Source organism: Cherax quadricarinatus, unplaced genomic scaffold (assembly GCF_038502225.1).
Source record: "Cherax quadricarinatus isolate ZL_2023a unplaced genomic scaffold, ASM3850222v1 Contig1198, whole genome shotgun sequence".
NCBI classification, from domain to species: Eukaryota; Metazoa; Arthropoda; class Malacostraca; order Decapoda; family Parastacidae; genus Cherax; species Cherax quadricarinatus.
The window spans coordinates 37,117-47,500 of record NW_027196224.1 but is presented as its reverse complement, the minus strand read 5'-3'; the positions used below and the strand labels follow the sequence as shown (position 1 = coordinate 47,500).

Below are 10,384 nucleotides of genomic sequence, written 5' to 3'. Positions count from 1 at the left end.
CCTACTCACTACACTTGTCATCCATCTATCACCCCACCTCCCACATTTGTCAACCATCTCTCACCTACTGTGTCATTATCTAGGGCAACCATCTGAGCTAACAGAGTATATTTAATTAAGCTCACATACCGAGGGTCCGCTGTTCGATCTCCGGCACGGGTAGAAATGTTGGGCATGTTACCTTACACCTGCTGTCCTTGTTCACCTAGCAGTAAGTAGGTACCTGGGTGTTAGTTGACTGTAGTGGGTGGCGTCCCAGGGCCGGGTGTTGGTAAACCTCAGATTTGGTTGGATAACAACTCTTGGTCTGTGTGTGTGTGTGTGTGTGTGTGTGTGTGTGTGTGTGTGTGTGTGTGTGTGTGTGTGTGTGTGTGTGTGTGTGTGTGTGTGTGTGTGTTGGTGGTGGTTGTGGTGGTGGTTGTATTGATGGTGGTGCGGATAGTAATTCTGGAGGCAGGTGTACGTGGAGGTAGTAACACCCTCAGTGTGCATACCCTGTCAAACGACCCAAGTTGATGATAACGGCCAGCTCATACGATGATGGTGGCTGCGATAACGATGGCAACGGTCTTCTTAATGGGAGTGATGGCTGTAATTTTGAGACTTGCCAAGACCTTGAGTGTTGTCTTGATGAAGTATTAGTGATGAGTATGAAGGTGGTGTCGGTGCTGGTGGTGGGTGGTGATTATGACTTCTGGGTGGTTGTAACTATGGCTGGTAAAGTTGGTGGTGATAGTGATAACACTGATGGAGGTAAGCAATAGTAATGGTTAGAGGTGGTGGTGAAAAATGAAGGTAGTAGTGGTGACTAAAACTGCTAATGCTGGTGAAAACAACTGTTGGTGTGGTGGTGGTGATACTGACTGGTGATGTACTGTTTATGTCTAGTGGTGGTGGCGGTAACGCATAACACTTGTGTCTGATGGGGGTGGTGGTAATAAAAATGACTATCAAGACAGAACGCGAAAATGGTAAGAGATAAATATGCCAACGAAGCATAAGATAAGAAATCGCAACAAACAAACTCCTTAGCTGTGATTCTTGGCCTTCACCTGTAGTGTGAGCGTCTCACTCTCTATGTAGCATCTTCTCTTCTTTCTTAATGGCATGTGTGTGGAGCATACTTCTGGTGCCATTGAGCTCATCCTCTCGAGACACTAGTTTAAATCCATTCTATTCATGCTATTTCCCCCAGCTTATTTTAGCAAGGTCATTTTTTTGGTCGTAGTTAATGCATTTATTGTTGAAATTGAATTCGATGAATACATCCTCTCGAGTGCGTTGGCTTGCTTAAGTCCAGTGTGTATACAGGTCTGAAATTCAATGAGGTCCAAGTTTGCAGTGTTTGACATCGTTATGTTCCACACCAAATCCCCCATTATTTGGGTATTTTCCTCTGTGATCGATTCTACTAACTGCTGACTTACGCTGCCTTAATGGTTCATTTGTATTTGACTTCATAAAAAATGTCTCGTGAAAATTCTCTGCTAATCTAACAATTGTTAAATTCGTATATTTTTAGTTACAAACTGAAATCACCAAGCAGGAAAATAACTGGGACGGATTTTGAAGGTCTTCAAGACGGTGTTAAATTTTTCACAGCTGATCTCTTATTTACACTACTGGGAGGTTATATCAGGTAATTGATATACAAAGACAATAGCTAATTTTTTATTTTCAATTTTCACTGCTAAAACCTCGACTATTTCACTTGTGATGTTAAGCAGCTCAGTGCAAATTAGCTACTCTAATACACAGATCACTCTCTTCTTGTTAGCTTCATTGTAGAGCCTAAACAGGTTCCACTCAGGTATGCATATTTGTTGTTAGAGCAGCCCTTAGTGTGTGTCTTTGTGAACGCTTCAAACATTGCATCTGACTCGGTGAGGAGTCCACTAATACAAGGTATTTTGTTCTTGTTGCTTGGTTTAACACCAGTTTGGAAAAAATAAATTATGTTACATTTGTGGCACCCATTGACTTTGTTTCCAGTCCAACATAGCACCTAAGTGGTGAAACGTTATTCTTTTTTTTTTTTACTTCTATGCACTAAAAAAGCTATGTTGTCTGAATAGTTGTAATGAACATGTTCGATTTGATGTTCAAGTGATCTAACTCGCCTCGTTCCCTACATTTCTTACACACGAGCTGCTCATATTTGCAAACGCCGCAGGCATAGTACCAATACATTTCTATTTGATTTTGTACCAGCTTCTGCTGTGTCATTTGAACTGTCAGTGGTAATTCCTGTGCTGCTTGTGAGTGCATCTGGGTTTTCACAATTACTTTTCTCCGATTTCTTCCGTTTGATTTGACAAATTTCCCTTCGTAGGTCTACAGTTTCCCCCAGAACCCTGGGCAGTATCACTATCAAAGTCTGGACCAAGGCCACTTCTTTCTTCCTCTATAAAAAAAAAACTCAATGTTTATATTTGAGGTTATGTAATTTGTGTTCATTTGTATGAAAAGCAGGGGCGCCACGAGTACACTGAGAGACAACACAATAAGTGTTCGGGCCCCAAGACTGTTCAATTGCCTCCCATCATACATAAGGGGGATTACCAATAGACCCTTGGCTGTCTTCAAGAAGGCACTGGACAGGCACCTAAAGTCAGTAACTGACCAACCGGGCTGTGGTTCGTACGTCAGCTTGCGTGCGGCCAGCAGTAACAGCCTGGTTGATCAGACCCTTATTCACTATGAGGCCTGGTCTCAGACCGGGCCGCGGGGGCGTTGACCCCCGAAACCCTCTCCATGTAAACTTCTGAGACTGAATAATCATTTTCCACTGATTTATCCTAATCTGAATTGGTATTTTGTTCATATTGCTATTATCAGGGACTCTACTGGTTTCCCTCGCCTCCTCCTCCGATGTATTCTTAATAAACAAAACTGGGTGCCACTGCAGTGTACTTCTTCCCTACTTTCTACAACAGTGAAATCAAAAGGTAGATATACATCACTGTCAAGTCAATCATATTCCAGCCAGGAGTGGAAGACTTCAATACTTTTTTTTTAAGGGAAGGGGTGGGTGTCGGGAGGTTAAGGACAGTCCCCAGGGAACCCTGAATCGGCAACAGATTAATGAAGTCAAAATCTGAGCCAGACTGAGCTGCAGTGGTCCACCAGATGCTGCCTACGAATCTGGCCAGCAGGACTATTTCTCCTCTTTTATTCTCCTCACATTTATTCGTTGCTATTCTCACAGACAAACTGTTTTCTTGCCGAGATAACCCTTCTTAATTGACGTAATTTCATGTGGTCTGGTAATAGCCGATGCATACATGTAATTGTTGTAATCAAGGTAATTGATGCATTTATTTTCTTAGCGAGGTGGTAAGAGGCTGAGTTATCAACAGCTGTGAACAACAGGTCTTAACGCCCTTGAGTCTCCTATTATATTATTATTATTATTATTTTACCGTAATCCCTTCACCACTCTCCTGCTCCAATCTGCTGATGCTGCTGCTGCTGTTGCTGTCACCACTGTCACCAACACAGCCTTCTCCACCAGCTCCTTCTTTCTCCTGGACATCAACCACCACCTTTTCCTTCGACTGTTCCTCTTCCTCAATTTCACCCATCAGTGCTTTCGCGGCCCGGCCTGATTAACCAGTCTGTTAGTGCTAACTGCAAGAAGTCCAACATAAGCACCACAGCCCGGCTGATCAGGCACTGACGTGAGAAGCTTATCCAGTTCTTTTTTGAAGACAACCCGGGGTCTACTGGTATCCCCCGTACGTTAGAAAAGAGGACAAAAAGAGTTTCACCTCAGTGTACTCACTGCACCCCTGCTTTACACTGGAGGTATTTTCACCGTCTACCAAGCCTCTTACTTTCATTTCACCGATCTTAGTCCCACCCTCAGCCTCATCCGGGCGGAAACTTTTGGTGTGGGGTCTCTTCCATGGGAACAATAATACAGACCGCCTCCTGCACGGTTTTAACTGTAGCAGTTGGTCTCTTCGACGGCGGTGGGTGGGTGAGGAAAAGGGGGTCAAATGAATACCGAAAGTTTTTCTTCTCTCAAGTGATGCTTCCTATATTATCAGTACACTGCACTGCTGGGAATTAATCTGCTGCTGACTAAGACTCAGTCTAGTCAGTACAATGTACTGCTGAGGCATCAGGAGTTTATATGGAGGGTGCACTGAGGATCAACGCCACCGCGGCCCACATCATCTCCAATCAAGGCAGGTGAAATCGCAGATCTAGAGAATGTACAGAGAACTTTTACTGCACATATAAGTTTCGTCAAATACCTTAATAACGCTTGGAAGCACTTGACTTGTACTCACTGAAGAGCAGGCGAGATACATCATAATCTACACCTGGAAAATCCTGCACACAGAAATCACTCCCTATGAAAGCAAAAGACTTGGGAGGCGATGCAATATACCCCCAGTGAAAAGTATGGGCGCCATTAGTACACTAAGAGAAAACACAGTAAATGTCTGAGGCCCAAGACTGTTCAACAGTCTCCCACCAGCCATAAGGGGCATTATCAATAGACCCCTGGTTGTCTTCAAGAGGGAGCTGGACAGATGCCTGAAGTCAGTGCCGGACTAGCCGGGATGTGGTTCATACATTGGACTACGTGTGACCAGAAGTAACAGCCTAGATGATCAGTCCCTGACCCACCGGGAGGCCATGTCATGGGCAGGACCGCGGGGGCGTTGATCCCGGAATACCCTCCAGGTAGGCCTCCCGGTGGATCAGGGCTAAATCAACGAGGCAGATACTGCTGGATGCACTCAGTCCAACGTACAAACCACAGTATACATATGAACATAAAACAGACAGCATAATATATACTGAATTTATATTATACCTCATATAATATATATATATATATATATATATATATATATATATTATAACCACGAACGAGTGGTATTAATCAATAACAACAATGCGACTAGCCGAGGATTCGAACCCATGTCGTTTTGGCCCACCTCATGGTAAGCGAAAATCACACATGACGTTCTAACCCACGGGACCACGCAATCCTACAAGAATGACGCACATAGCAGAGCTAGGTGTTTTACCGTCATTCGAGGACATACGGTGGTGTGGGTGCCTTACCAAAGGGGGAGTAGAATGAGATTAGCTCAAAGGCACCCACACCACCGTATGTCCTCGGATGATCGTAAAACACCTAGTCCTGCTGGGTGCGTCATTCTTGTAGGATTGCGGAGTCCTGTGGGTTTGAACGTCATGTGTGGTTTTCGCTCACCATGAGGTGTGCCATAACGACATGGGTTCGAATCCTCGGCTTTTCAGTGTCCTAACTTCTTACATTACGTATAGACCCATGGTTGTCTTCAAGAAAGAACTAGACAAGTTTCTCAAGTCAGTCCCTGATCAGCCAGACTATGGTGCTTACCACAATCCAGCTAATCAGGCCATCCACGAGGAGGCCTGGTCTGGGACCGGAACCGCGAGGGCGTTGACCTTCTGAATACTCTCCACGCAAACTCCAGGTAGGAAAACTTCTAGGCTCCGACATGCATGCTACCGGTTTCGAGGGATCCTTTACCCTCCTAGCCCGTCTTGTGTGTGTGTGTGTGTGTGTGTGTGTGTGTGTGTGTGTGTGTGTGTGTGTGTGTGTGTGTGTGTGTGTGTGTGTGTGTGTGTGTGTGTGTGTGTGTGTGTGTGTGTGTGTGTGTGTGTGAGTGACAACAAACCTCACCTGTGGTGTTATCAGTCGTGCAGTTGGTCCACTGTACAGTGTTGTTGTAGCTCCTGAGGTAAAGTGTTTGGTGGGATATAGTGAACGTTTTGCTACAGTTGTTACCCAGCTCCGGGACCAACACGGTGATATTTGTGAAGGTTTTATCATCAACCTGCAATCGTATATTATTTTATTTAAAAATAAATTATGCATTATTTATTTCGTTAATATGGTAAAATTAATGTTCAGAAAAAAAAGAAGCAGCCCGGAAAAAAAGAAATAAAAAATAAGTTGAAAATATGTATGGGAAAATGGCAAAAAGAAATAAATCGAAGGAATATTATCGAAGCGTAAATGATATTTTTTCTTCATATATAAATACACAACATAATTAAACATTATTCATCATGACAACAAACATTTTCTACATTTAACTGTTAAAACTACAACATAAAAACTATGTACTGACTGAGAGAGTTATAATAAAGTTGTGCCGGACGTCTGGGATGTTAAAGTGAACTGTACACATAATATTATATGTTCCTTGTGGAGTAATATATGCCACGTCTAGGTGTGCATGTGTTGTCAGAGGCTTGACCCAACTCTGGTGGTGGTTGTTGTTGTTGTTAGTGATGCGTATTGCCTTCACAACTTCTGAAAGGTTCTCTGTGATACATCCTGCAAAAAAAAAAAAAAGTTGATGGTAAAATTAACGAAAAAGTGAATTGTTAACTGAAAATTATTTTGTGAACTTCGTGGCACGTTTAACACTTTTGCTGAGATTATTATTATTATTATTTTATTATTACTTTTATTAGGGGTTATTATTCATTTTTATTATTTTTATTATCATTAGCATTATTTTACTATTACTATTCTTATTATTTTATAATAATTATTATTCATTTTATTATTGTTTTACTATTATTATTGTAATAAATAATGTTATTGTTGATATTATTATCACGATTTTATTGTTGTAATTATTATTTAAAATATTATTATTACTATTATTATTATCATCATCACGATTTTATTGTTGTAATTATTATTTAAATTATTATTATTATTTTATTATTATTATTATTTTATTTTTATTATTATTATTATTATTATTATTGATTTTATTATTATCATTTTTATTAATATTATTTTGACTAGGTTCCATTATTATTATTATAATCAAGGGGGAAGCGCTAAACCCGGAGGATTATACAGCGCCTGGGGGGGGGGATGTGGAAGGCATTTAGGCTTAATTCGGGGAACTGGAGCACAGATCCAATTCCCTAAATCAAGAGCCCCTCACCAACATCAAGGAACCTTCCTTGAGGGGTGACTAGGTTCCAAATTCCAGTGTAACTATCATAATTTGTAATAAAAAAAAAAATCGTCTTACTTAAGAGACTTAGAGACAACAAAGTAACATACAATAGTGTACATTAATTCAGTGTCCGACGCAGGTAACCTTAATTTACCTGTCAGATTACTCGGCTCATCACAGCCCAACTGAGTTTTATCAGGAGGAAGTAGGTGTATGGGTAGTTCTCCATGCCACTGTTCAACTAAATTTAAATAGGTACCATAGTGTTTGTAAACTGTTGGATGTGGCAGTATATCTGAGATAATACGGGACTTTGAAAGTAGCTGGTGTAAGATAACAGGTTTTAAGCTCTGAATTGAACATTAAAATAATACTACAGTTTCCCCTTAAAGAAAAAACAGAGCAGTATACAAATAGGTGAGGATATGGTATGATAAACAGTGTGAGTGTCAGACGTCAAGATATCTCTGCTTCACTACAATGCCACAGCAATATTTAACTTAACCTAGTACAACCTACTGTAATCTAACCTAACCCAACTAAATCTAGCCTACCCTAATCCAACCTACCCTAACCTAGCCTAATCCAACGTAACTTAACCCACCCTGACTTAGAAACGAGCTGGAAATAGTATGTGAAAGTGCGACATATGAGAAGGATGTGTTGGTTTCTGAACTAGGATGTGAGAGAGGATTTCAGAGCATTATAGATGAGTGGAAGGGTCTGGCTTGAAGGATTTACTATGTAAATAGTGTGGACACATAAAACTATGCACGCGAATTGATATATAGACATAAATAAATAACCCCATTGCTTTCCTAAGAAACTACTGATAGCTTAGTCATGCACTCGACGCGGATAAAGGTTCACGGAACTCTATAATCATGAAAAATGGTAAAAGTGAGAAATTATCACGAGAGTTAACATGCGATTTAGGCAACATCTAGACTCGGACATCATTTCAAAATTTTCACGAATATAGTCTTTAAGTAACTGAAGATAAAACATAAACTTGAAAGTCGCGCTGTAGTTAATGAAACAAGCTATAAGCACTAACAGCCTGATTAACCGGGATGTCAACCAGGAGGCCTGGTCGAAGAATGGGACAGGGAGATCGATGAGCCAGGAACCAACTGCAGGTGCACCGACCATCATTAATATTTTGTGTTTTCTATAGATTTCAGTGTTGCTCAGGAAAATAACACAAAGAGAGGCGATAGTTTTCAATTTTATCAATAATGTATTTGTATAAGTAATGACAGATACTTGCTTGTTAGTATTAAAAAAACACACACACCGTCTCTTTTTTTACAGCATTAATTAACGCATCTGAGGAATAAAACACATGTGCAACACTTTGGTATGTATTTGCAGAAACGTTTCGCCCACGTAACAAGCTACTTCGATAGGCGAAACTGAAGGTGGTCGGTCCCTCATCCTTAGGCTGAAGGACTGATCACCTATCGAGAGTAAGGGACTGATCACCTCACAAGTACTCCTTATACTGTCTTCATTATTATATTGGCCTTTATCTGACTGAAGATGCTTGCTGATCGAGCGAAGCATTTCGGCGATAAAGATTCTCAAGTGTTGCACATGTGTATTATTCATCATGTTGATACTTCGCATTATCAACAAGTTTTTATAAACTTTTCAAACAAGGATTGTCCATGACGTGAAAGTAAATAAAACTGTAGCTACTGTTTCAGTAATACCTTGCAACAACAGTGGACGTTTCAGTAATATCTTTCAACACTAGTGAACGTATCAGTATTCAAATTAATTTGAGTGGGTCTTAACGCGGGTTGAGGAATTTTTCCTCAACTAACTCGCAAGTGATCTTATTAAAATTATGTTGGCTGTCATTATTATTATTATAATCAAGGGGGAAGCGCTAAACCCAGAGGATTATACAGCGCCTAGGGAGGGGATGTGGAAGGCATTCAGGCTTAATTCGGGGAACTGGAGCACAAATCCAATTCCCTAAATCAAGAGCCCCTCACCAACATCAAGGAACCTTCCTTGAGGGGGTTGGCTGTCAAACTGCTAAAGTTTGGCTCTGAAGTGATAATGTTTGCTTTCATAATTCATCTTTTTATATAGTCTAAGTATTATTTTACCATAATAATTACTATAAATTACTTAGTCACACTGATTGCTTTGTCAGTATTACCTTCACCACACTAATCAATATCGTGTACTATATATTATAAATGCAACATACATTATATTGAATTAAGTACACATTACCTTTATAATCATTCTTGTGGCCTGAAGTAAGATGGGTGAAGCCGACAAGCCAGATAGTGACAACTTTCAAAACACTGTTTAAAGCCATGACTTGAGACGTTGTTCTTTCTTCACTAGTGACTTCCAAGAATTCCACCAGCTGCTACGTCGGCTACTGTGATTCTTCAACACCACCAGCAGCGTCTGTCCCTTAAGTAGGAGAATCACCTCTGCGAACCTAGAGTTTACATCTCTCGATTAACAGAAGGACTTTCGAGCTTTCGTCCATCTGTTCTAAATAACTTGCACAGAGTTAGCGCTTCACGTAAAAAAATAATAACAATGGACGTTACACTGCAACGTTACATCACTCAGAGCGCCTGTCTGAGTGGACTTCACGCTGCAACAGACAACTACATCACTCAGAGCGCCTGTCTGAGTGCCACTGTCTCACCACACGCCTGACAGAAGTGAAGCCTGGAGAAGCCGGATACCAGCCAATGTCTGCATTTTTTTTATCGGAAACGAACAGAAAGAGAATGGGAATGACGTAGGATGTGCAAATAGAAATTATTAGATACAGTGTTCATCAAAATAGAGTGTTCCATATATAAATTTATGGAGAAAGTGTCGGGATCAATAAACTACAAAATACTGTCACTTTTGACTAAGGTTTTTACAAGCATCTTTTGTAGTTCAACTTAATGGAGTTTAAGATTAATGAAATGTAAAGTGCATTGTCAAGTACAGGGACACATTAAAATATTATATATTGTCCAAGAAAACCTATAGAGATCTAAACAAAACTTACCGGAAATGGCGCAACCAAAATCTGGAGGAATTGGATGACTCAGATTTTTAATCCTGGCAGACTCATCTGTTTTGCGTGTACTCACCGAGTAACTTTTGTTGGCCTCGATTATTAGCTCCTAACAGAGCCTCCGTTTCTGAATTCTGGTCTTTAAAAACGTTTCATACTTATTCATGAAGCTGTATACATAATTTGCCTCCTCCACTTCATCTTCTGATTTATTCAATGTTTCTACCACACCGAAGTTAGCTAAGTAAACCAAACCATACCACGGGCGGGGTTAGAACTCGCGATCAGTAAGTCTCAGAAGTCCAGACTAACATCTCTATGGATCTTTTGTCTCCTCAGT

General features: G+C 40.6%; 1 protein-coding gene across 2 annotated transcripts in view; it reads right to left on the bottom strand.

The window, feature by feature from the left end:
- LOC128688927 (uncharacterized) overlaps positions 1–10,106 on the bottom strand; it is a 27,434-nt gene extending 17,328 nt beyond the window's left edge. Inside the window, exons 1-3 of one of the 2 annotated variants that reach the window (XM_070080894.1) lie at positions 9,246–10,106; positions 6,144–6,352; positions 5,693–5,846 (exon numbers count right to left, since the gene is read on the bottom strand). In XM_070080894.1, the coding sequence (XP_069936995.1) occupies positions 5,693–5,846; positions 6,144–6,352; positions 9,246–9,333 (451 nt within the window). In that variant the 5' untranslated portion in view covers positions 9,334–10,106. The remainder of the gene's footprint in view (positions 1–5,692; positions 5,847–6,143; positions 6,353–9,245) is intronic. The other variant, XM_070080895.1, reaches the window with a different exon arrangement.
- Between the last annotated feature and the right edge of the window lie 278 nt (positions 10,107–10,384).